The sequence below is a fragment of the Bidens hawaiensis genome, unplaced genomic scaffold (assembly GCF_021521415.1).
Source record: "Bidens hawaiensis isolate Kalapana, Puna unplaced genomic scaffold, B.hawaiensis_p1.1 tig00012278_1, whole genome shotgun sequence".
NCBI classification, from domain to species: domain Eukaryota; kingdom Viridiplantae; phylum Streptophyta; class Magnoliopsida; order Asterales; family Asteraceae; genus Bidens; species Bidens hawaiensis.
The window spans coordinates 6083-33213 of record NW_027491997.1 but is presented as its reverse complement, the minus strand read 5'-3'; the positions used below and the strand labels follow the sequence as shown (position 1 = coordinate 33213).

The following is a 27131-nucleotide window of genomic DNA, read 5'->3' as shown; positions in this document are numbered from 1 at the left end:
GGGTTTCCCCAAATTCTCTCAGCTGAATTCATCCTCCATTAATAATAATATTATCATCGATCTCCTCGATCCCACCTTAATTAATTCATTCATTTCCACATTTGGATCCGATATTCCGACCAGCCACCAGCCTGAAACCGGAGTCATCCCCGGAAAACCACCCCGCAACCCTCGAACCGAAGACATGGAGCCTGGCTCCTCCCTCACCGACGACCCGCAGGTCCGCCTCGCCCTCTACATCGCCATGGCCCATGCGGGCGTAGCATTCGCCATCTTCGTCCTCTACGGCGTCAGCAGGTTGCTCGACTATTATCTCCGCCCGCTCCTCTGGGCCGTCATATGCTCCATTCCCCTCAGAGGCATCCATCACACCCTTGTCTCCTTTTGGTCCGAACCCTTGAAGTCCGGCCTCACCGACACGCTACTCGCCGTCCCCACCTCCATGTTCCGGGCTTTCATCGGCACCATTGTCGAGATAAAAGACCTCATCTGCAAGATCATTGGTCACAGAATGAAAAACTACAACCAGCCAAGACGACGGAAAAGTGGATTCTCGGTGATATTAAGAAGACTGGTGTCCTTGTGGGTTTTCGTCATGGCGTACGAGCAGTTTGGGGGGCTTGGGGCTTTTACGTTATTAGGCTTAGGGTTTATGATCACGTCTCGAAATGTGGGGGGTACGATTTCCTCTTTCAAGAGTTACAGTCTGAAGCGGACCCCCCACACAGCCTTTTTAACACGCGGGGTGTTAAAAAGGCTGGAGACGATCGTGGCCATTGGATTAATAATGGCCATGATTTTTGGCAGTCTGTTTGCCACTGCCTTTTTCTCTTACAAGATTGGCGTCGAAGGCAAAGACGCGGTTTACTCGATTAAATCGCGTGTGGAAGAGAGTAATTATGCTGCGGAATGGATGTCTGAAGATAATGTGAGAGCATTGGTGGCTAAATACACCACACAGTTTTATGGGACTGTTTTTGATCAAATAGATAATTTAGCAGTGCAGTATAATATGACTGAGATTGTAGAAGAAATGAAGCATATTATGGCACCGAGATCAACTAACTCGTCTGCACCATCGACCGCGTTAACCAAAACAAGCCCGTTTACAGAAAAGATCCTGAGTTTAAGAAAACGGGTCAAGAATGGCGAATGGGCCGAGCTTTATCCTGAGGTTAGCGCGCTCTTTAAAGAAGTGTTAATAAGCAGAGAAGATATAATCGAAAAGGCGAAAGCAATTGCATTTCAAGGAAAAGATGTGATCCAACGCGTGCTAGCGAGTGGCCAGTCGATATTGGGCGGGAGTACTCGGTTACTGTTTGTGATCATCGAGTCGATTGTCACGGGTGCAGCTGGATTATTCAGTTTTCTGTCACAGTCAATGGTTTTCATATGGGTTTTATACGCGTTGATAACGTCGGATTCGAGTGGAGTAACAGAACAAGTGATGTGCATGCTACCTATTTCGAAATATGTTAGAACCCGGTGTGTTGAAGTGCTTGATAAGGCGATTTCGGGCATACTTTTAGCCACAGCTGAGATTGCATTCTTTCAGGGGTGTTTGACATGTTTGTTGCTTAGGTTGTTCAATATTCATTTTTTGTATGTGTCGACGTTGCTTGCGGTTTTTAGCCCGTTTTTCCCACTGCTGCCGTATGTTTTCGCAACGATTCCTGCGATTTTGCAGTTGGTGATGGAAGGTAGGTATATAGTGGCTGTATGTTTGCCCATTATTCATGCAGTGCTTATTGATTATGGGGATACTGAGATTCAAGAGCATATACCGGGTCATAACCCGTATCTTACCGGGCTTAGTATCATCGGCGGAGCTGCGATTTTCCCGTCTGCACTCGAGGTAAATGATGAATATTGTTACAGTTTGTATGATATATTGGCCAAATTGCATAAAAAGTAATCTGATTTCTGTGTCATATAACAACTGTATGTGACAGTTCATATTCATATATAGGTACTTTTTTACGTAAACGAGTACTTTTGATTATTTCGTGTCATCTCAGAATTGAAACCCCTAAATACAACATACCAAAAATTCTTTTACCTTTCAAAACAATACTAGACTAGATTACTTTCATATGCAATTTGTCCAAATATTAAATTTATGACAATTGATATCTAACGCCTATTTTGGAATGATATATGAATGGTGCAGGGTGCAATAATGGGGCCCTTGATAACGACGGTTGTCATCGCGATTAAGGATTTGTATGTAGAATTTGTTTTGAATGAACCCAAGGAGATCAAAACCGAGTAGGTGTTATGGCATGAATTGACTGCTAGTAGTAAGTTTGTTCAATCTTCCATATTGAACATGTAAATAACTTTTAAATTAACTTTTTGATGTAACAAACTTTAATGTCGTTACTTTAACATGTATGCACCTGTTATATTCTAAACGTATCTAAAATCCGTTCTCATAAGGGTTTACTCAACAGATAACTTGTAATACTTTTCTATCAGCTACTAACACGTTTGACAGTGCACGACAAAGACATGCACGTTTTCTTTGACATGTCCTCTAATTCTCTTCGGTTTTAGTAATTACAGCAATACTGCAAACATGGGTTATGCTAAATTCTGTCAAAATGTTGGGGCGGTCAAGATCTTTTCAAATCAAGTATGCCTTCGTTTTTGTCATTTTCAATCCGACAAGGGCAGTAAATGACGACCTAAATGGTACTAAAAACCATACCCCAGCTAGTACGCACACCACCAACACTGTTGGAAATATTGTGAAATAATCACCATACACCAAGTGTAGGAGTCTATTCTTCACTAACTTTGAACAAAATTTATATTTAACTGAGGTTAGAGGTGCACAAATCGGGTTCACCTTGAAAACCCGAACCGGTTTTTTTCACACCGGGTAGAAAATGAAACCGGTTCCAGTCAGGAACCGGTTCGGTTCCCGACCCGAACCGATGCCCGGAAATGCAAACTTTTAGGAACCGGGTAGGTTGGAACCGGAACCGGTTTTTACGTAAAAACCGGTTACACCGGTTTTTTTTGAAATTTAAACATTATAGCCGTTAGGAACCGGTTCCAACGGCTATATAGCCGTTTTTGACCGTTGGAACCGGTTTTTTAACTATAAATAGGTTATCTTCTTTCTATAAATAGCAAGGTTTGTTTGTGTACTTGTTAAACCACTCCCAAAACTATAAAACACACTCCAAACCACAAATAACCTTAAACCGACAACAAATGGCAACCAATGATGACGTTGTTATGGTGATCGAAACAACAAGATGCCCCGATGTTTGGGTTCATTACGATTTGTGTCTCATGACCGACTCACATGAGTTGGCACGTTGCAAATATTGCTCGAAGTTTCTTAAAGCAGCGTCCAACTCGACATTACGAAAACATACGAATAAGTATTGTCGAGAGAAAAGAAGAATGGAAGCTAAAAAAACGGAAGTGGGAGAGTCGTCCGGCTCTACAACCCAAAAATAAGTATTCCCGGGTTAAAACGACGGACTTTGTTTTTTATGTTTTAGTTGTTATGTTTAGTATCGTGTATGTTTTAATAATGTTTGTAATAGTTATTTTTTAGATGAATAAAATGTTCGTCGTTATTAAAAAAGTAACAAACAATTAATCATGAGTAACAAAAGTAATTATAATAAAACAAATCAAAACTAAATATTAGTTGAACAAGTTACAAATAAGTTTACCAAAACAAATAATTACAACTATTCTTCGTCTTCATTCTCGTCTTCACCCTCGTCTTCGTTATCGGAAGAAACCCCGTCCTCCGCCTCCTCATCATGAATATGACGCTCTATTGGTATTTCGTCTTCAAAGTTCGCCTTGTGTTGTACACGATCCACCGCATCCAAATGGTCCTTTAGGCAAATGCAAACCTCTAGAGACTCGGGAGTTAGTTTTGTTCTTCGCATAGATAACACCCTCCCACTAAGAGAAAAAACCGATTCGGAAGCAACCGTTGAGGCTTGTACGGCAAGCAAATCACGAGCCATGGCGGATAGAATGGGAAATTCGTTTTGTTTACCTTTCCACCAAGCCAACAAATCAATATTGCGAATTTCGTCGACCGTTGCGCCCTCAACATAGTTTGCTCCACTATATCGACCAAGTTCGCTACTTGGTGTGTTTCCTCTTTGCCTCTTAGATGCCGATTCACGAATCCCATTCATCAAGTTTATAAGTGGGTCATTGCACGGCCTACCAGTTGTTTTTTTCACAAAAGACGATCTCGTGCTTGGACCATACATTTGAAAATAATGGTCATAAAGGTCTTGAAGGTTTTTGTTGAACTTGTCCTTCGCTTCCGTCGACAACTTCGGGTCAATCTCGTGCATACCTAAGTTGTCGAATATTTCCTCAATCGTTGTTTCAACCCCATTAACATTCCAATAGGGGTTTAATGCGGCGGCACAAGTGAAGACCGGCGGTATGATTTCAAAATATTTTATGAACTTTTCTTTCATCACCGCAACAATATTTTCGAAGAGTTTGTTCTTCTCCGCAAAGCTTTTAAAAACACAAGACATATATAGTACAATTCTTGCAAAACCCAACAACTAGTAGGGTAATAGACTCCCGATAATTTTGTTGTTGACTTTTTGAACACATCAAGATACTCCAACAAATAACCGACTTGGACCCAAACACTTTCCGGAAACATATCGGCCTCGCGTTCTTCAACAAGATTGTTATGAAAAGCTTGTAAAGTTTGGCGTTGGGCAAAAGCACACTTTAACATATGACAAGTTGAGTTCCAACGGGTTGGAACGTCCCAATTCGGCCCCAAATACTTTCTTTCAACCGACTTGCAATAGTTCTTATATTCAAGATGTCTTCTTTTACCACTTTTGAAGACATCTTGTAACATAAATCTAAAGTATTTTAAATCATCACAAATGTGTTCATTGTCAAGACCTATTTGGACAACCAAGTTGATGATATGTGCAACACATCGGACATGAAAAAAATCCCCGAAACAAGGTGGTGAATATTTAATGATAAATTTTTCAGCCGCCTTAGTATTGTTTGAAGCGTTGTCAAACGAAATCGAAAATATTTTATTTCTCAAGTTGTAAGTCGTTATAACTTCATCAAGTAATTCAAACAATTTTTCGGCGGTATGTGGGAACGGGAAGTTTTCAAAAGCGATGGTGCGTTTCATCAATTGCCATGTCACCGGATCAACCCAATGAGCGGTGACACATATGTATGATTCGGGCAACCCGTGTGGTGCCGACCAAACATCGGTAGTTAAACTAACCATGGCTTCTAAAGAATGAAAAGACTCGATTAACTCTTTTTTAGCACACTCCCACAACCTGATACAATGACGTCTTAAGTTAGTACGACTTACATGTGTGTATCTCGGTTGTAGAGTTTCGCGAATCAACGACGTCAACTCCGGGTCATCAAAGTGGTTAAACGGCAAACCTCGTTGAATAACGAACTTTGCCATTCTATCTTGAACTTGAGTCGTGTTGTAACGAAATAGTGTACCATCTTTACCCAAGTCAATTTGATCGGTCGCGCCAATCCCTTTCAACGCCTTGCAATATGGCTTCTCGATGTGCTTTCTCAAAGTAGAGTTGGAATCGTGCTTTAATATTGAACCACATAGTTTGCAACGAGCCTTTTGATAACCTTCGTCATCCACAATCAAATCCCAATTCTTCCATACGTCTTGGTTGCGGTTATGGTTGACTACCGTAACAACCCTTGGGTCCTCCGTAACAGGAACGGGGGCAACAAAAACACTCTTCTTAGCCTTGTTGTTAGTTTTTTTGATGGGTGCCATAATAATATTTAGTTGGATGGTCGGGTAAAGGAACGGGTTTGCTAAAGGAGTAGTATTGTAGTTTGTTTTTGAGTTTGGTGGTGAAACAAGTAATGGAAACAACTTATATATAGGTTTGGCCCAAAAACCGGTTCCAACGGCTATATTACCGTTGGAACCGGTTCCAACGGATCTATTGTCTTAAAAACCGGTTCCAACGGCTATATTACCGTTGGAACCGGTTCCAACGGCTAATTGGTGTCTAAAAAAACCGGTTCCAACGGCTATATTACCATTGGAACCGGTTCCAACGGCTAGTTTGACTTTTGTTTGACCCTTCAAAAAAACCCGTCGAAACCGGTTATTCCGGGTACGAACCAAACCGGTTCCAATTAAGAACCGGGTAGGAACCGGTTTGGAACCGGTACTGACATATAAATATTAGAACCGGGTACGATTTTCGGGTACAAAAATACCCAAACCGGGTATTGTTCCAACCGGGTTGGAACTGGAACAGGTTCCGGTTCGGTTCCACCGGTTAGGTTCCGGAACCGGTTTTTTTGTGCACGTCTAACTGAGGTACATGTATATTTGTGTTTGTCACAAATTATGTATGTTAACTTAAACTTAAAAGGAAGAAGAATTTATGAAACAATGTTTGACAGAAAATTTGAAAACTTACCAAGTCTGTATAGGCTATATTTGTTTTGTCAGATTCATTCAGTAGGGATGGATCATACAAAATCAGAGAGCATACATAATGGGTGAAAAACATAACTAATTATTCATAAATTTATTAAAAGAAAATGTGTTACTATCTGCAAAGAATGATTTAAACTTTTTGAAAAAGAAATAAAAAAAAAAAAAACAGAGCCGGTTTCACAAAGCTTCAAATAAAAGGTACCACGAATCACAACCAAATTTACCAATAGCTACCAACCAACCAACCAAAAAAGACTAAGATTTACATCATTTTATTCTAGTCGAAAAGCAACCCACATTCTCATCCTACAAATTGCTCGCTCGGGACATCATCTTATTATCTTCTTCCTGCTCTTCACATAAACTCGCCTTCTTCAATGTTCATTCTTTATCTGCAAAAATAAAACACCCCAAATTCTTCATTCCTTTAACCCATCTTCTTTATATAAATGAAAACGTTATAAAAGAAAAGTGAAGGGGTGAAACTAACATCTACATAAAAGCAATGGCTGACTCGGATGCTACTGGTCCCGACATCATAACATCAACCTGGACATCATTAACCAAATCCAAAACCTTCACTGGCTTCATGGATCGCCAGTAGTAGCCGCTCCTTAAGCTGTTCTTTTGTTGTGTATTCAGGAAGATCTAGCTGGTTGAAGCTGCACAAAAAAAATAATAACAAATCATGAGTTAGAAAACAAAAAACCTCACCCAAAAGCAAAAGCAAAAGCAATAAATAAATATAAAAAATAGAACAAACCAAGTATGAGCGGATGGCAGCCTCTCTGGAGCTCCATAAGCTTTGTGAATCTGAAATCTCTGTGGGCCCGATATACCTTGCAATGCTTTAAAACCTTCCAATGGGACCTGAGCAAAATATATATTTATTAGATCTATATATAATACACGTGTATGAAGTAGTATGTATATAAAAAACCATCAAACTGATTTGTTCATTCCCTTTAACCAGCCTACACATGTATAGGTAATATAAACTACACGTGAGGATGTTGTACATACATAAACGAAAAAGTCAAAAACTAATGTATCGATTTATTTCAATTTCAGAGTGAGAAACATTAGAAGTTACATTTATATCATTTTCTATGTGCATATAGACAGTGTATAGCAATATATGCATTCAGATAATATATTATCAATTTTATATTTCGTTTTGAAATAAATCTTACAATTTTGATATGTGCATGCATTTTAGTCAATTGGTAATATGAATAAAGTTAATGCGGTTCTCGCAGTTCTTAACAAATTATTGGTTCTGAAATGAATATGCATGCATGCATGCGTGTTCTACTTTTAATATAATTATTATCAATCTTTACGATACCTTTGATGTACCCGTCACAAATTGAAGCAATCTAGCCCTATCTTCCTTATTAAATGCATTAACCACCTCCCAAAACCATATAACTACATTTGACCCTATAGTGTATCCTGTATACTCTGTATTGGCCTTCAAATCATCCACTGCAATAATAAGAAGTTAGATTTAATTTAAGGATCTTGAAATACAAATTATGAATTGTTTTTATAAAACCAATAGGATAACTCACAATCGATTTCTGGAAGTCCACTAATCAGCAGCTCAAGCTCTTTGTCATTAAATATAGAAATGAGATCACGCGGTATCAATTCATTAAAACCATCTAGAAATGAGTTAATTTGAGGGCGTATTGCATTTGTTAGTATATGTTCTGCAACAAGATCCACATATTCATGCTTCGTTTCTTCTGTTACCCTTATATTCCTTCCTCCAGGTTTCAGCTCGTAATCAGTAACCTTTTCCATATCAAAAATAAAATAATATTCAATTTTCTTATTTCGATTAAAATCGTGTACAAGTCTAGATACACACCTCTGTCTTCTCATAGAGGATGTGTTTTTCTTCATCAGCATCCATGCTAAACGTCAGGTCGAGTATGTCGCTGACATCATTCTGATGCAAGAAATAGTTAAACCAAATTATTAATATAAAGTAAATATTGTATAGAGTATAAGCGTGTGTTTAAAAGTACTAACCTCAAGCAACCACTTTAAGTTTTTGTAATAGTCGGGATCGACAGCCTCGATATCATGATATGTTACCTTCACACCTAGAATATGCTTATAGAAGGACCGAGTGAAGTAAACATCCAAAAGTTGTCCGTCAAATAAAGCTTTAGCAACCTATAACAAGAACGCAAAACCCCGTTATTTAACAATTGAAATCATAAGTTTTAGGATAAATTACAGGCAATCCTTCATGTACAGGGACGGGGGAAGCTTGCATATCGTGTCCTTTAACTTCAAAAGTACCAAAAATGTCCCTGAAGTTCATATGCAATCACACTTTTCATCCTTTCCACTAACTGTGTTAACTTTAACTGATAGTTTTTTAAACCCTCATTAAAAGCAAAATGATCATTTTTTTAAAAACCAACAAAAAGGTCAACACCAGTTGGTGATCCTTATCTTCAATAAGTACAAAAACATCCCTGAAGTTTATATGTTGCCACACTTTTCTTTCTTTGTAAACATATGAACTTCAGAGACGTCTTTTGTGCTTATTACCCATACATAAATGACAAAAAACTGTAATTTACCCTAAATTTTTATTAAGAAAAAAAGGAAGATTATATAAAATTTACCACACGGCCCACGAACTTGAAGTAAGAAAGATGCTCAGTTTGATAAACGGAATTAGGATTCGGTTGGAACGTAGCATTGTTTCCTCCGGTTGTGAAAAGTAAAGCCCCTTTGTCAAATATGACCCTTGACAACAATTGATACCATTCTCTAGTCAAACCACCAGCATCAATACCTTCTTCACCTTGAAAATGAACATTTAAACGCCCCTTCAAGTCTTGAGTGGGCCGCATCCGCAGCTGATTATAAGAATCTTCTAGAACATATGCCCGTCGAACACTTATCCTTAAAGGGCCCGTTAAGTGTTGATCATGCTGCTGCCTGATTCTAGAACGAAAATACAACCGTTTGTTGTCAAAGTCGATTAACCTCGGTGCTTTCAACATCATGGAAAGCGACTTCTCCAACAACCCAGGGTTTTGTCTCACAAAGGCATTTAACAATCGTCGATGCTTCTCAGCAAACCTAGCAAATGTCACTGTACCATCAATCCCGGTCCCACTTGGTGATGAACTTCCAGAAAACTCCTTAACTTCACGTGCTGTTGCGCATGCATCATCTTGTTGTAGATTAGAATTGTTTGCTTGAATCTTTTCACATAAGACTAAAAACGACTCAATAAAAGGTAAGAGCCTCTGAGTGCCAGGTGGCAGCGAAGGTAAAGATGAAGCACCCGCACCAGGAACATGTTCATTTGCATTTGAATCTGATATAACTGAAGAGAATGAGCCCTGTGCCAGCTGTGTTTCTGTCACACTTATACACTCACTCAATTCTTGCCATAAAGGCTCAAGTGAATGATTTAATTTCCACATAGTAATGTGCTCTTGATTGTCATCATTGTTGTTGTCATCATTATTGGAATTATTATCAGTATCGGATAAAGTGAGTGAGCTAAGTGTTTGCAAGATTCTTAAAACAGCAGCCCCAGCCATGGCCCCCGGACTCAGTCCCAACATGTGTGTGTTTCTTAGTGTGACGAGTTCCTGAATGGCGGACCCACTCAAACTATGAGCTAAATCTGAAAGCTCAGTAATAAAGAATTTTCTATGTGATGGAGCAACCAAGGCTAATTTCTTCAGAATTTCACCCGCAAGCAGGTAGATTTTATCAGACAACCTAACAAACATGAATAATTTAAGCAAGCATTAAGCTTTCAACAAGTGCAACACCAAAAAATAAAAACTTGCAAGCTAATGTTTATATTACCCTTCGTGGCCAAGAAGGCTGCATAGATTTTGAAGATCAGAATGTGGAAGCTTCATGAAGATGTCAAACATGTTGACAGTTTTCTGGTCATCTGACGTGGACAGTCCTTCACTGACAGGTGTATCATTTTGATTCAGTTCTGCTCCTGCTGAGGAAGAATCTCCTTGTGGGTTACTTGCAGATTCATTACCAGGTGGACCTTGAGAACTGGCGGCTGCTTGTTCGGTGTGAGTTTGGCTTTCTAGCTTTGAAGCCGCATTGTATACAACCACTTGAAGTAGACCCATAACCTGCACCACATATATAAATTACATTAAAGGTCAAGCCTAACAACACTGGAGCCCAAATGTTGGTCAATAATGCCACTTCTAATAGAAACAAAACCTGTTCTAGATGGGCAATACTGTGAAGGAATAGAGGTTGATTCAAGAGCTTTATAAATAATAATATAGGAATATCACTCTCAGATCCAACAACATGAGATTTTTCCCCTTCAACAATCTTCTCTTTTCCCTTATCGGCTTTTTTATCATGATGTATGAGATTTATAGACTCGGGAACAAGTGAAGAATCAAAGTGAAACAACAAACTAGCTACAGATGAATGATTTGTAGCCAAATACGTCAAAATCTCTAGCACCCGACGCAGTACAAGTGGTGGGAGACCTGTAAAAGAATCATACTAGCATCAATATCAACAAATATATAACATGAAATGGTAAATGAAAAATCAAATCTAATCTTTTTTAAATAAAAAGCCATACCGTCTAAAAGCTGTGATCGACCATAAACAACATTAGACTGACACCCATAAAGCCTCTGAGAATTTACTGTTGTCAAACCAGTTGTGGGCCCTTCAATTTCCATCTTAATCATGCCCAGTAAAAGAAAAACAAGAACCGCGCGTGTATAACTATGTGCGCACAAGTTCAAGAAGAGTCTCTGCAGGAGACCTTTCCCAAGAGGCTGACAGCAAGAAGTCAAACCGGTCAAACACTAAATAAAAAAAAAAGACATACTTCATAACTAATGTGTAATTAACTAATAATTATCACCTGTGCAAGTCGAAGAAGCCTGATCAATGCTTTCAAAGCATCATGATCCAAAAGTGGGTCCCCCTCAACTTCCTTAACTTTCAAGCTTTCCAGAAGAGCAGAAGACGCCCTTCGTCCTATCGTAACACCAACTCCCCGATCGATACCTGTCTGTCTATCAAATCCCAACCCGTTCCTTCTATTATTAAGTCTATGGTTGTTTCCAAACAAACTACGAGCCTGATAGTGACTCATAGCTCTATCTCTAAGCATTTGGGCTTCTGCAAGTAATGGAGATGGCAACGCTGACAGAACTGCCTCTGAAGAAGTCAATAGCACCTACAACCCACAAAGAAAAACAAATACTAAGCACAATTGTTAAATGAGCACGTTTAAACTTTTTAAAGTTTCAAGTTAACCTCCTCTCGCAAATCAGCTGGAAAAGTGGCTATAATTGAAGCATTATCCATATCAACAGGCTGGCCTTCGGCTTGATGTGCAACCCTTTGTGCACGCTGTTGGGCTAAAACTTCTGCTTGGATATCTGGAGGAAGAGCAGCTAAAAACTCAGGATCAATTTCTTCAGCAGTAGCGGGGGTAGGTGCGGGCGCGGGAACTGGAGGTGGAGCCGATTGCGCTTGTTGTGAGGCTAAAACTTCTGCCCTAAGTTCTGCAGGTAGTGCCTCTAAGAAAGTTGGATCTATGCCATTTGTACTTTGGCCTATGTTAGTTGCACCAGTTTCATCTGCATGACCGGTTTGACCATCATCATTTTGAGTGTTCTGTTCAGATAATGACTCCTCAATTACACCTACTGAAGGTAACACATCCCCTCCAGTAGCGTTCATATCAACATCAGCATTGAAGTCATCAACATTGTGCATATTATTGCTTGCCTCATCATCGGGTGCTGGCAATTCCTGAAATGACACATCATCATTAGAAAAACTCCAGTATGAACAATTATACAAATGTTAGAAAGGTAATGATAATCAAACCATACCTGCTGCTCGTTCACACTTACATTTCCTTCCCCAATTTCCATGTTATCATGGTTATCTGGGACGTCGTTAGCAACATCAGATCCAGGCCCACTTGTTTGTGCTTCTGGTGCTTGTTCAACATTCTCAGCCACCTGATTAACATTTTGATCATTATCACCATGTGGGACTTCAGTCTGCTGAGCATCATTATTCGCAGGTTCTGCTACGGGCTGATTATCATTGGCTAATGAAGTAATTGTGTTTAACTGAGACATGAAATGCTCTTCTACAGCTTGTGCAATAGCAGCAGCTTGACCGCCTGCCTGTGGCTGACCATCATCAGTCCACCGGCCATCACCTGGCCCTCGTCGCGTAGTTGCATGTAAAGACTCCAAACCGACAGAAAAGTCAGCCAGTGGCGGTGCTCCACCACCAGATCTGTCCCCAAACACAGTAGACCGTACATGATCGAAAGGAAGAACCGGAGCATCAAACATATAGAAATGGGAAACATCAAAGCCCCCACCAGATAAAGATTCCAGATCCCGAGAAGAATTCCCTCCACCTGTTGACCACATTTGACCTAACTCACCAGACTGTGATGACGGTCTTAATAAAAGAGGATGTTGCAGACTGTTATTCCCATTATTCCCATCTGTACCAGTTCGGTCAAACGAGGTTCTGCTTTGCTGGCGGCGACGGTCAAACCCGATAGGTCTTCGAAGACCAAAAAGGTCATCAACATTGACTCCTTCAAACGGCTCTGCAGCAATGTCAATGAGTCCACTGTCAGCCATTGGTTGACCAAGAACACCATCAAGAGCCTCTCGCCACCTCACCTCAATCACACGGTTTTCATGGTAATCATCATCCTCGTCATCAACCATTTCATCATTATACTCGTCTCCTAATCCTGTTTCATCATGATCTTCAGCATCCGTGTCAGCCAATGTCATCATAGCAGCACCATCCTCGGCTATATCTTCGTCCTCATCATCATCCTCGTCATCACCATCCTCATCCCCCATCTCATCATCTTCATCTCCGGTATTATCGCCTCCACCCTGACCCTCGACATGAAAAGTCATCTCAATTTGATCGGATTCCCTTAAAACACCATCTTCCATCTCATCCATTTCTGCAGGCTGGTTTAAATTTGGTTCATGATCATCATCTTGATTTGTTTCTTCATTATGTTGTTCAGCATCATCAGTAGCAGTAATCTCATGTTGACTATTACTTTGACCACCTTCTTGCACCTGATTGACTGAAGGATTGACTGTTTGACTATCAGACTCGGTACCCAAACTAACAGACTTTTTCTTAACCAAGTCGGATAATGCAAGTTGCTCCACCGCATTGGCGGCACGCGTTAACCCTTCTAAAGCTTTAAGAATAATATTCACAACCTTTGGTGCATCGGGATGATCTAAATCCAGCACCTGAAGAATACTTGATAAACACAGAATCATTCCTCCATCAATCATTCCTTTAGCTATATCAGGTGAACACCCGGACCCCACTACATTACTAGAAGAAGAATTCTTTGACAAAATAGAATGAACCAAATCAACAAAAGCAAGCACTCGTTTATCAGGCGCCAAACTGTTTTTAGATGAGCTGCTTGCTGACGTGGCAAATGAAGACAAAGCTTTAACGAGTACATTTATGACACGCCTACGCCCTTCACCAGACCAACCACACAAAACCACCAAAAACCATGAAGCCTTTTCAGATAACTTCCCTCTCCACTCATCGGATCCTGATGACTTATCTAATGGATGTAAAACTTGATGCATAACATGATGCACAATCCCACCGTGCATTTCCAGATCACGTTTTAATATTATTCCAACCGCGTGTACATACATAAGCAGAATATCACTCAACAGCTTCAAAACAAAAGTCACCTTAGCTAACCCGTCAGCTGTTTTTTCAGACGGGTTATCGACTTCTTTCGGCGTATCATCAACCTTCATTTTGCCCTTATTTACAGCATTACCATCTACCTCCATGGGATTATCAGATCTACCACACTCTTCCTCGAGTGAAGGGTATTTCATTACAATTTCAAGCAGGTGATCAACAACCTGTGTAAGATTAGCGGGAATCTTTTTCTGGGCTTTGCCACATTTTACAGGCCCATCTTGAGATTTATTTTCAGGGCTGATTTCAACACCTTGAGATTTTGGTTTATCCTTCTCTTTCTCTTTTTCTTTGGATAATACTACTACAGTTCTGCCACCTGTCGTGTCCAGCTGACATACAGCTGTCGTTGCTTTCATAAAGACCTCAGGGTCTCGGGAAATAAGAGGTGCCATAGATGTTAAAAACGCGAGTGGCGGTACACGACCACCATGACGGCTGCCACTCAAGGCCTGTCTTACCTCCAACTCCATTGCGGTTTGTAATGTTTGAGGATCTTCGATTAGGTGACGGATGATAGCAGATGCCACTGTATCATATCCAGGGAAAAAGCACGTCTTTGGTATATTAAACAGATCAATCATACCTCCTTTTTCAAGAAACTGTAAAGCCAGAGTGTGAGTCTTTGTCAAACGCGCACATAATAATAAAACAGCTTGCATTACAATAGCAGGCGCATGTCTTTTGATTAAGTCACACGCAACATTAACCACTTTACTACCCTCTTCAACAGTAAGATAACCAGTAGATTTCCCAAATATCTTCTCAAACTTATTGACTTTTTCCTCGTAAACATCAACAGGAGTCGATTTCTCTTCATCTTCTGTTTGACCATCAGTTGACTTTTCAGATGATATTTTGGGTTTGGACTGCAATAAATTATCTAATATCAGAAGAAGAGCACTGATGCATTTCGGTACCATAAGCTCATTATGTGACTCGGTTTCTGCTAAAAACTTTGATAAAATATCTATCGATATAGACACAATACCGCTTTTCACAGCAATTTCTCTAGCGGTTACATCTTCAGCAAGAAATAATGCCAACGTGTGTGATATCATACATAATGTACTGTTTTCCTTCGCAGTTTCCAGTGGGCAAAGTTTTAGCTGTTGGATGAGATATGACATCACTTTCGGGCGATCTTCACCTTTATTTCGATTACAAAACGTGACAAGCAAATCCGTTAAGGGAAAAGCTAAAGACTCACTACTTTGAAACAACTTCATAGTCGCTGCAAGTATGTCATCAATAGACGGTGCTGGTGTCTTGGCTTCTGTCACTTCTGTTTGACCATCTGTTGACTTTTCTGTGTTGGAATCAGCTTTGGGAGCTTCAGATGAGTTTCCTAAAGATAAAGCAAGTGCTCTTGCCAGCTCATCATCCTCCTGTACAGGATCATCAGCATGAGTAAACAACCACTCCATTGCCATCTCAACACTATTCGTTTGAACCCGCCTTAACGCATCCTCTGCTCTTGCCCTAGTAAAACCCATCTCCACAATGGTGGCAATAGTAGCTTCGTCAAGTGGCGGCAAGAACCGCTGGCTACCGCCACCAGACCCATTGCCAGTAGTCTGTTTTCCATCACTGACACCGCTGTATATATGAGTGACAAGTGTCACTATTGTTGTGATGAACCCGGGATTACAACTTGGAAACATAGGATGATTCCAAACAGGAAGTATTACATCAAGAACCTGCGATTGCAACATACGAACAAAAGCATCTGGATCTCTCGGAACAGGAAATAACCCGATTGATAACCCGACAGCCACTGGTTGTACAAGCAACTGAGCTTGAGATGCAGAGTTTAATGGCAATAGAAAACTAGAGTTAACAAAAAAACCTAAAAGCCGACAGTAACTCTGTAACGTATCAAGTAACCATTTACTATGTGACAATTTACTTCCATCATTATTTTCATTACCCGATGTTGAAGCAGAAAAAGGCAACGCCCATAACAATTGACTTGTAGCTTCAAAAGTGTTAAGTAACTCCTTAAACGTCCCTTGAACATAGAAGTTATTTATCATAACCGTATAACAAATGCGTCGCCTGCTATCAAACGTTAACGCCACCATGTGATCCACCACTTTCCCAAGATAATAACCCTTAACCGACAACATATCAAGACCCGAACCCGTCGTGTACCCGGCAAAACCAAGCGCCTCAAGATAAATCTTAGCTAACGCAGTCCCAATATTTTTTGAAGCAGTACTTAGTGATCCCGTTTCCGCCCTTCGACGGTTAGATGACGGAAACCCTTTTACTAGGGTGGTGAAAAAAGAACGTATAGTCGAAGCAAGTTTGTTAAGATTTTCGATAACAAGAACTTCGGGACTTTTCTTCTTTATATCATGTGAAGAACTTGACTCAATGTTACCCATGGAAGCTTCTGGATCAATGTGTAAAGCTTCTAGATGTCTACTAGTTCTTCCTCCTCGTATACGGGCTAAGCCGTGTCGGCTGCGCCGACTAAACCCTTCACCGGACCGAACCACTGAAACAAAGTCACGTTCTAAACCCCAATGCGGGTGTGAACTGTTACGAACCGAAACCGGGTTCATGTACCTCACCACGGGCATTGTATCATCATCACTTGCAACAATTGCAGTATCGGCATTATTAACGTTAACAGGTTCGGTATCTGTTTCATTACTAGGTTTTTCATCTGGTTTAGAATCAAAGCCAATTGAAACTTGCCAGAGTATTTCCCTGTAAGCGATTCCAAGATCTCTTAACACGTCCGCATCAGAAGTCCCGAGTTCAGACACGAGATTAGTCGTCCCTTTTGACAAAGAATTAGAAAGAGACAAGATTCCTTCAAGACTAGAAAGACATCTAGATACCTTTGTTCTTTTGGAATCTTCCACCTGTGCAAGCTGCATGCCTCCAAGAGAAATCAGTAACTCGTTTGTCAATTTCAAATGATCTTTCAAAAACAAACATAACGCTCGCGCAAGAGATGCAGAATGATGTGGCGAAAAGTTTTTAAATGCGGTCGATGTGCTTTGTCCCATAGAAACAGAGGCGGGCATTAAAGGTAAGTTAAATAATCGCAAAACAGCTTCGATTCCCTTTTTCTCAACAAATATCCGACATGTGTCTGAATTTTGAAGAATTGTTTCAAGCAAACGAGCAGCATTATTAACAAATTCAGGTAGAAAAGACTCAACATTCTCAGAATTTTCACTCTTGCTAGATTCACCATCAGTTTCCATTGGAACAGAAGAAGCTTCGAAGGTGGTTGAAGGGGCTTTAGGTCCAGAACCGAGCTGTTCAATGACTTTCAAAATCTCAATCAGCATATCAACACCATACACACGTAATGAAGACGCGTGTCTCATAAGTTCATCAAGCCCACTAGACAATGAGCTTGGAGTATCACCCACAAGAGCACGAAGGTAATTCCGCGAGGTAAATATCTTTACAAAGCACCTTAAAGCATTACGATCTTCAACAGCCTGAAGCCCATTGTTACTCAAACATAATGCATCCAAACACTGAGGTATACACGTTATAGCTTCAGCCGAGCAAATCACGCCATCCATTATAGTGTCTAGAAATGCAGATGGAAGACCAGCTTGTTCCAAAATTGAATAACAAGTCGGGTCTTTATGAATCAAATCACTCATCACAACCGCCGACAATGAAAACATCCCGCCACCAAATTCTTTAGCTTTTTTGAAAATCACAAGTAAACATTGCGGTAACAAGCTTTCTTCAGACCCGTAAACACGAGCAGTGGTTCCGGGCGCGTACGTTCCAAGTGATATAGCACGAAGCAAAGCTTTCATTAACGACCGCCTGTGATACGACATCATAGCTGGAGAAGCATGAGGGTCAGATGAAGGAGTATAACAACTGTCCATCTGAACCGAAGTGCTATTTTCAACATGAGAAACTTCTATCTTCAATCTAGAAATCGTATCATCTAACCCACCGAGGTCGCGAAACAAAGCAGCAGCTGGATTACTGTAATCCATAAAAGCTTCTAAAACATGTACAGCACTGCTGACTAGATGCAAATGATGAGGATCTGTGTCTTTCAAAAGAGGCAAAAGGGTAGGTATAAACCCTGCTTCACGCATAGCAGAACACCCCGAAGAAGAAGAAACTAAAACCGTGATCAACGAGAGTAGAGCTTCAGCAAACAGAACAGATGGTTTGGTGGGTTTAGTAATCACAGTGTCAACAGCCTTCTGCATAAGACTTGATAAAATGCCACGGTGTCCACCAGATGTGACAGCTGTCAAGACAGCCGGCTGGCGAGAACGATCTTGACTAAGAGCAGCCAATGCAAACAGACTTAAAATTCGAATCTTTTCAGGGATCGCATCTTCTAAACTCAAAAGCGTGACCAGTTCGTTAATAAACTCAGGCTCGGTGTTAAAAAAGGAAACCAAATCATCAATATCACCAGATGCTTGAACAAGAACTATAAACGAATGTAACCGAATACACATATACTGTTGGCGGGAGTTATAAGAGCTAAAAGCTCGTGAAAACCGCAATCTTGTCAAAAGTGAGAATCTTAAACCACTCGGTACTTTATACTCCTCGACTAACTTGTGAAAAAGTTCAAGATTAGATTTCTCGTAAGTGTCGACTTTAGGCAAATGGATTATTTGTAACCCTTGGGTTGACTTTTCTGCAGCAGAGTTTTGATAAAACTCAAAATGGAGGGTGCTACCCAACTCATGAGCTACCGGGTCGGTTACATTTTCTAGAGCACATGCAACCAATCCTAGACCTTCATCTTTCCCGCCCCAACCTTGAGCTAAAGCAAACAGCTTTGAATTGAGACACGTGTCTCTTATTATGTGTTTCCCGATTGATTTCCTGAAGAAAGATGACAGAGTTCGCAGACAGGATTCAACAATATCTGCATCCGTTGAAGCCAGTAGAGAAGACAGATGATGCTGCATGATAATAATAATAATAATAATAATAATAATAATAAATTAACAAATAAAATATACAATATAATGTTGATACAGATAGAGAGAAAATAACAGGATGCACAAATTCACATAAAATTGAATAAATAAATACACAATATAATGTAGATACAGATGGAGAAAAAAAAATAAAACTGGAGTTAATAAATACAAAATATAGCGTAGATACATATAGAGAGAAAAAAACCAAGACGCAAAATTCACATAAAAAATGGAAAATTTTTAACATGGTAACTAACTAAATTTTCGAAGTGTTCTACTAAAGTAACTTAAAGATATTCTTGTTACTCTAAATCACTCAACTTTTATCAGGTGTTCCAATCTTGTATAATTTTTTATAAATGTTAAAACCTTTTATAAAATGTCAAAACACTTCAAAAATTGAGTCAAGTGAAACATATATGAATCTTGGTCACTGTTTAGTTATAATTTTTTTCAAACTAACTTAATATTTTTTTTTTCCCAAATTAACTTGAACTATAAGATGAAAGTAAAAAACAATATATATATATAAAATAAATAAGCAATAGACAATATCTAGCTCTGTAATTGTTCAATTTAAGTCAAATTGGTAAAATATAATCACGAAATAGCAAAAACAAGATTCATATATGTTCATTTGTCTCATTTAACTTAAATTAAAGGTTATATATAATACAAAAATAAAACTTCAGTGGCTTTAGTGAGACACTTAAGAACCTTAGTTATTAAGTTGCTCTTAAAATAATGAAGTAAAGCATTAAAGTGGCAATCAGACAACTTTGAATAACGTTAAGATTACTTGAAAATGAAAATGAGGCATTGCAGACAAATCTCTCATTCTCTCTTGAGCGTTCATGCAATGTTAGTCATATAGTTCATTTCTAGCTGTTTGTTCATGCACGCACATCAGCATGCAATATTAGTGGTCATTAATCGTTTAAATTCCCTCCAAATCAAGAAAAAAATGATCATTGAAGACAAGTCTAAAAAAGGTAGATTCATCTCTTCTGCTTGATTGGATACTTGATACAACAATTTATTGATTATCAAAGCGTTAAAGAAGATTATTAACGCTTCAGAATCAAATCAACAGACCTCAACTGATACGCAATAAGAACACGCTTAACATATTTCACGCAAGCTACATAAATCAAGAAGTTATAAACAGAACTTACCTCGTAAGAGCCATAAAAGTGCTTATTTGTGCAGTTGTCCAAAATTGTTCTTATAACACGCAAAATATGCAGAACAGCCTCCTTTGGGAAAGGAGGGTCGGACTCCAAATAATCATCCTCAACATGCAAATCTTTCCTCGGTTTTATGTATTTCTCAAAAAAGGCATCAAATTGGTTAAACAAATCAACCCAATGATTGAAGTCTCCCTGTATTAACAAAAATAAATGTCAATAGTTACAATCAACTAAGATATAAGCAAAAGTTACATAACAATCAAATAGGTTTCTAAACTCACCTTCTCATAGTCCCAAATGAAGCTTTTCAAGGGTTCTCCAATATTTTCAAGTGGGACAGCAAGTACACCATTGATGAAAGACTTAATTTTGGGAGGCTGATGCACAATAAATAAAACAAATCATAACATTAATTTTGGGAGGATGATGCACAATAAAATAAGGCAAATCATAACATAGACAATTGAAATAGTAGGTAATCATGCATACTTTACATAACTTAACTTTAAAAAAAAATTACACATTTGGATGAACGTAAATATCCAAAAAGTTAGATCCTAAATCATCAGTTTCTACCCAAACTAAATTGTCAACACGCAATCTGAAGTATGTATATTGAATCATATCATAACACTGAAACAATACTTAATCATGCAGCAGACTCTACATACATAACTTAACTTTTAAGAAAATTTACACGGTTAAATAAACAAATATCCAAAAAGGTAGATCATTACTTCTTCAGTTTCTATCCAAACTCAATCGTCAACATGCAATTTTACGTATGTATACCAAATCATATTATAACACTGAAACAACGCGTAATCACGCAGACTCTACACACATAACTTAACTTAAAAAAATTACACAATTTCATAAACAAATATCCAAAAAGGGATATCATCACTTCCTCAGTTTCTATCCAAACTCAATTGTCAGCATGCAATTTTACGCATGCATACCAAATCATATCATAACAGAAAAACAACGTGTAAACACACATACTCTACACACATATCTTAACTTTATAAAAAATTCACACAATTTCCTATTCAAATATCAAAAGAGGTAGATCATCACTTTATCAGTTCCTATCCAAACTAAATCATCAACATGCAGTTTCAACTATACACACCAATCACAATCCATCATCAGAACCTCATGCATCCAATACTAACTGTCCATTAACACACTAACAACATCACAATCAATCCAAACAATCAATAAACCAAACTCTCACTCAAATTCATCAACAAATAAACCCTAACTTTCCACACTCAATTACACAACTACAGTATAATAATAATAATATGTTATTAAATAAGTAAAAGTAACTAACCACTTCTGTTTGCCTCCTTCTACGCAACTTCATATTGAAATCAGGGTGACAAATAGCATTGATCGAATCGTTGATCGTACGATTAGCGGCTAGGTCTAATCGAAATGACGGAGGATCGAATCGAGATTGAAATAATCAATCCCCAATCGAGGGTTTTCGGAAGGGTTTTTACGGAATTGATTGGGAATTAGGGTTTGGGTGATTATTATTTTGAGAGAAAAGAGGGAAGAACAAAGCAAAGCAAAGCAAAGCGAAGAGAATTACTCAAGCAACAAGCTATTGTTATTGTAGTTTTAGGAACAACCAACGATTTATTTAGAAACAAGAAAAGAAAGGAAGCATAGAGGATTGATTGATTGATTGATTGATTTGTTTATATAAAACTATTTCACCGACCTACCATTATCACATTTTAACCATGGTAAATTTTGTAACTATATCTCCTAAAAAACATTGTTATGTGATGATATTTGATGGAAGTGTTTGATTATGAGTGAAATATGCTAGGTATGTATGTAAGGAGATAAGTGTAGGTAAGTGTTTGAAATTGGAACATTAATAGTGTATTCGTGATGATCAGTCTGGTGTATATTATGAAATTCGGATAAAGATATGTATCAAAATGGTAAGTGGGGAGAAAGTTATTATGTTATCAGAGTTACAACTGTGACGGCGTCGGTGAAAAAAGTTCATGTTTGTTGGTTGTTTGTTTTGTGACTGGATGACGTTTCATTACTTATGTCATGGTTATGAGAAGTCATGAAAATTGTGATTACATTTATTTAAACCTCATGTTATCTATGTTCTAGCTTTCGGTGATTCTATTTGAGTTCTTGTCAAATATTTATTGAGCATGTAAATCTACATCATCATTACTATAATCTAGGAGATAGAATTCATTTGATGTAACATAAGAGTTTTGGTTTTAAGGTGATACTCCTTCTTCAAAAGCTAACAAGTATATCATCTTTCTGTTTACCTTTTTGACCTAAGCCCTTTTGAAAAATTTCAATCTTAGATACAAGCAATTCGCATACATTGAGAAGTTAGAAGAGTAACCCTATAAGTGAGAGTGAAAGAAATTATATTCACCTTGCTTAGATCTTGAATAGACGCTTTCACATTATGGCATTTGAAAATCCATCTGCATAATCCAAATTCATTAACAATGAAACCCTTAAAAAAAACTTAAATAATTTCGATTGTATACTTATCACTTTCATCTTGCTTACTGTGAATTAACTCGAAATGAAGCTCAATATGTCACACCCTCAAGAATCCACTAACGGAGTTTTACCGTCAGAGGGTGTGAACTAACAGGATCGGAATCATTAGTCATAATCAAACACCATGTTTAAAGTTTGCAAAAACCAACAAGACATCAAGTCTTAAATGAAATGCGGAAGCGTAAATTATAAACCAAAAAGTTGCGCTACACAGGACGACTTAAAACCCAAGTTATCAAGATAAAAAATAAAAGAAGTTTTTAAAGCAATGGTGTTTAGCGAATGCATGTCCTATATCGCGCGCCCGCCTCAGCTACCTGAGAATAACATACTAAAAGTGTCAACACAGGGTTGGTGAGTTCACAAGTTTATACAAATAAAGCGTTTGCGTTTTAGCGTTTCCAGATAGTGTTAAATCAATTATATATCAATAGGTAGCTAACCTATCAAGCATGCATTACTAAGTGTTCGATACCGAAGCTGACTGTTAATCAATTGCCTTGCCACCATGTCAACCACGACCATGGTAATGTGTTAGCCAAGATTACACCCACTCGACCTACAATCTAGTTTAGAGTTGGGTGGGGTTTGTCAAACCCAGTAGCACTACTCAACAGTGACTCGCTATTATCCAAATATTAACCGGTTCGATGTTATGAAGGACTTTGGTTGGTTTCTTTGCCACTTAGTCTTACAAGTGATATATAAAGAATAACAAAATCTAAAGCGTGGAGTATGTTATCTCCCCCTAATAAAAGCGTTTAAAAAGAGTAAATGTAAGGCCCCGAACCCGGTAGCCCTACTTTAACGTTGGGTTTACTCATAAACACAGTTCTTTCAAATCAGAGTTAATTCAAAACTTTCGCAGAAACGTTAACTTTAATCATTCGGTACAAAACGTTAATCTTTTCTTTAAAACCATAATATAAAACAATATAGTTAAAACAACATTTCTTTCATCTTCAGATGCCAGTCGTTCAATCAATGCCACATGCCATCGTCATGCGAACTCTTCAGCCTGATCACCTGCGTGCATACTAAAAGTCAGCTACGATGAGTGAGTTCTAGTTAATCAGGCGACGTATAATACATACGTATATCATACATACATACATATCCGAAGATACATATCCATACTTAATCCGTTACCCTACTACCATACATACATATCTACAATCAGTCTACCGAGAGTACGTTCATAGTCCGCCGTCTATACCTGTACTCAAGGTCGTGAACACGTACAAGGTCCGCAGTCCTTACCTACGTTCACCAGTTATGGTACGTGCAAGGTCCGCAGTCCTTCCCTATACCATCCTATATTAATAACACGTACAAGGTCCACATTCCTTCCCTATGTTGCAACCTAATTCATAGCACGTACGAGGTCCACAGTCCTCCCCTATGCTACCACAATACAATTACAGCACGTATAAGGTCCGCAGTCCTTTCCTATGCTGATGCCTATCTATAATACATATAAGGTCCACAATCCTTAACTACGTTAACGTCTATACCTATAACACGTATAAGGCCCACTGTCCCTATCTACGTTTACATTTATCATTTATATCACGTATAAGGCCCACAGTCCTTAACTACGCCATCACCTGCCAAGTCTTTGTCCAACAGAAGTTAGAGGGATTCGTCATCCTAACTTGTTGCGTCGGACGTAGAACTCCCATACCATTCCTGTACCTGCACACACATACTCCACATATACAATTTATAGCATAAGAACACTCTAGGTGTTCTTTACATCATTCTTTACAACCATACCTTTTGTCGATATATGCAATATCCGAAGATCGTTCACGCACCGACAAGTGTTCATTTGTAATGTTCATACGTCTTCCATATATAATATTCATACCTTTATTTATAACCTAACAGTACACGCAATATCCGAAGATCGTTCGCGTACCGACAAGCAATCATTCATATCTATCACATATATCACATATGGCATACACTTATCACTTAGGATAAATGTATTAACAAACACATCGAGTATGCACACAGCCCCGAAAAACATAACAAGGAATGAGGCTAGAAACTCACCTGAATGCGGTTACGTTCACCGTTTATGGTAATCCCTTTCTTAAGTTGTGCACGACTAACTGTATAACAATTACACGTATCAATTAACTGTCACTTCCCATATCGTCTTCCTAGTTCATTTATCACCCACAACGAACGGGGGTCCGGGGCCAGCGCCCCTGGCAGCGGGGGTTCTAGGGGCGGCAGCCCCTAGCGGGGTCCAAGGGGCAGAGCCCCTGGCTGGGGTTAAGTTGCCAGGTCAGTTTGGAAAAAATTTATTTTCGTTAACTGTCTTAACGTATTTTCCATTAGGATTTTAAATTATTATTTTAACTCTCCTGTATTCGCAAGCGGTCATAAATGTAAGCGAACATACGTGTAAGCGAACTTAACTTAAGCGAACTTAACTAACAGCGAACTTATAGGGCAGCGAACTTGTACAACAAGCTTGCTGCAGCGAGTTGCTGCTGTTCGGGTTCGTTTTATCAACCAATACACGCGTTTACATCCCTTAATCCGATCGTTTATAGTTCGGCTTTAATCCCAGCCATTCCCTAGTCCGATTGCAGCCCAAACTTGACCCGTTTGTAATATAAAGTATGAACCTTTAAGGCTAACGTTTAATACTAGATCTAGGGTTCATTTTAGACGAGCCGCACATGTTTGCAGGTCCATTAAGTTCGTTTTATCATCAAGTTTACAAATTTATGGTTCATTCCTACCCGATCTACTCTACCTTTAAGTTTTGATGCTAACCGTTCATAAAAACATAAACTTTATGCTTAAAAACATACCTTGTCGGATTCGTTTGGTCGATGTTAGTTCGGCTATGAACTCTAGATCTTGCGTATATATTGTATATGGAAGATATATTAATACTCACGCTCGCACGATCTCGTTCCTCCCTTTCCTCTCTCGGCCATGATTAACAAAGAGGTGTGTGTGTGTTTTTGAGTGTGTAGAGTTTATGGAAAAGATGGAATGAGGAGTTAGGGTTTTAGGATGGTTTAAGGGGGTATTTATATCCCTTAAAGCCCATGGACCTAAGGCTCATTACCCTTTAATCCACCTTAATTAATCTAAGTCCATGATCTTTTCTTTATTAATATTAATTAGTTTTTATCTCACGACAACTCGACGCAACTTTGTTTGTTATGATATTTGGGATGTTACAGTAAAAGGGGCCGTGAAACTCACTGTTTGCGAAGATAACAAAAAGGATCCAAGAGATGTGTGCATCACAGAAAATCCTCACTAGTGCTCTAGTTAATGCCTTAACCTTTCAAACAAGCTTGTAGAAGTATTGTATGTGTGTGTGTGAGTTTCGGCCGATCCAAGGGTAGGGAGGGGCTGCCGTCGCAGGGGAGAGGGAGAGGAGAGGGAGGGTTAGGGTTTGTTGATTAGTTTGTTTATATATTAATTAATTATATTACAAGTTACACATTGCACCCTAAACTTCTAGTTTAGTTTAATTCTAGCATAACTAGTCAATTACATCCATAATATGATGTTATACATACAAGCACAAATTTACACATATAAACGTAACACGCAATTATACCAAGTACTTGTTTATAATATTTATCGTTTGTTCACCAATGGTTTGAGTCAACTCGTGTGTGTTTCGGTGAAATTACGAAAGACTACTTGTGTAGTGATTGTCAAGCGTCATTAAAACCCTAATTTAAATGTAATGAGATATGCGTTACAGTTCGTGTGATCTTAATTTTGAATTAACAGAGTTCGGATTAACGGAGTTAACATGAAATTGATGAGTGTCACACAATATGAGGTCTGGTTCCTTAACACTCGAAAATGAGGCTCAATGTAAAGGTTTTAAGTGGTGTCTCACTTCCATATGTTTTTTAATGCTTTAAACAAACCCCAACACCTATATCTCTCATCTTACATAGTATAATATTGATATACATTGATATTCACTCATGATTCTCTTATCTATAATCTATTTTGTTTTCATATTTTCTACCATGGACCCTTCGTTTTTAAACTTTTACTTAAATCTTGGAAAATTGAAGATTATTCTTCTATCAGTTTTACGTGAACTCATCATTTGTTTCAACTCCAAGTCAAGCCCCCCCCCCCCCCCCCCCG

At 38.7% G+C, this 27131-nt stretch overlaps 2 protein-coding genes across 2 annotated transcripts; one reads left to right on the top strand and one right to left on the bottom strand.

Moving 5' to 3' along the window:
• The first annotated feature begins 125 nt into the window (after window positions 1-125).
• Window positions 126-2272, top strand: LOC143540552 (uncharacterized). Its single transcript, XM_077033580.1, has 2 exons — window positions 126-1855; window positions 2171-2272. The coding sequence occupies exons 1-2, from the start codon at window positions 185-187 to the stop codon at window positions 2270-2272; spliced, it is 1773 nt and encodes a 590-aa protein (XP_076889695.1). The 5' UTR covers window positions 126-184.
• A 4393-nt stretch (window positions 2273-6665) lies between these two features.
• On the bottom strand, window positions 6666-21964 carry LOC143540554 (E3 ubiquitin-protein ligase UPL1-like). The gene is made up of 17 exons (XM_077033581.1): window positions 21757-21964; window positions 20699-20794; window positions 20403-20609; window positions 12376-19206; window positions 11792-12292; window positions 11394-11711; window positions 11103-11304; window positions 10724-11004; window positions 10340-10629; window positions 9133-10249; window positions 8525-8671; window positions 8361-8441; window positions 8059-8284; window positions 7833-7972; window positions 7248-7354; window positions 6975-7146; window positions 6666-6876 (listed from the first exon to the last, which is right to left on the bottom strand). Exons 1-16 carry the CDS (start codon window positions 21787-21789, stop codon window positions 7044-7046), a joined length of 10680 nt encoding a protein of 3559 aa, XP_076889696.1. The 5' UTR covers window positions 21790-21964; the 3' UTR covers window positions 6666-6876; window positions 6975-7043.
• Window positions 21965-27131: the final 5167 nt, after the last annotated feature.

Excerpts from the sequence above, each read along its gene's own strand:
- LOC143540552 (XM_077033580.1), top strand. The coding sequence starts at position 185 with ATGGAGCCTGGCTCCTCCCTCACCGACGACCCGCAGGTCCGCCTCGCC. Across the intron at positions 1,856-2,170 it reads TTTTCCCGTCTGCACTCGAG|GGTGCAATAATGGGGCCCTT; the intron begins GTAAATGATGAA and ends TGAATGGTGCAG.
- LOC143540554 (XM_077033581.1), bottom strand. The coding sequence starts at position 21,789 with ATGAAGTTGCGTAGAAGGAGGCAAACAGAAGTG. Across the intron at positions 11,712-11,791 it reads CAGCTGATTTGCGAGAGGAG|GTGCTATTGACTTCTTCAGA; the intron begins GTTAACTTGAAA and ends TGTGGGTTGTAG. Across the intron at positions 8,442-8,524 it reads ACTTAAAGTGGTTGCTTGAG|AATGATGTCAGCGACATACT; the intron begins GTTAGTACTTTT and ends TTCTTGCATCAG.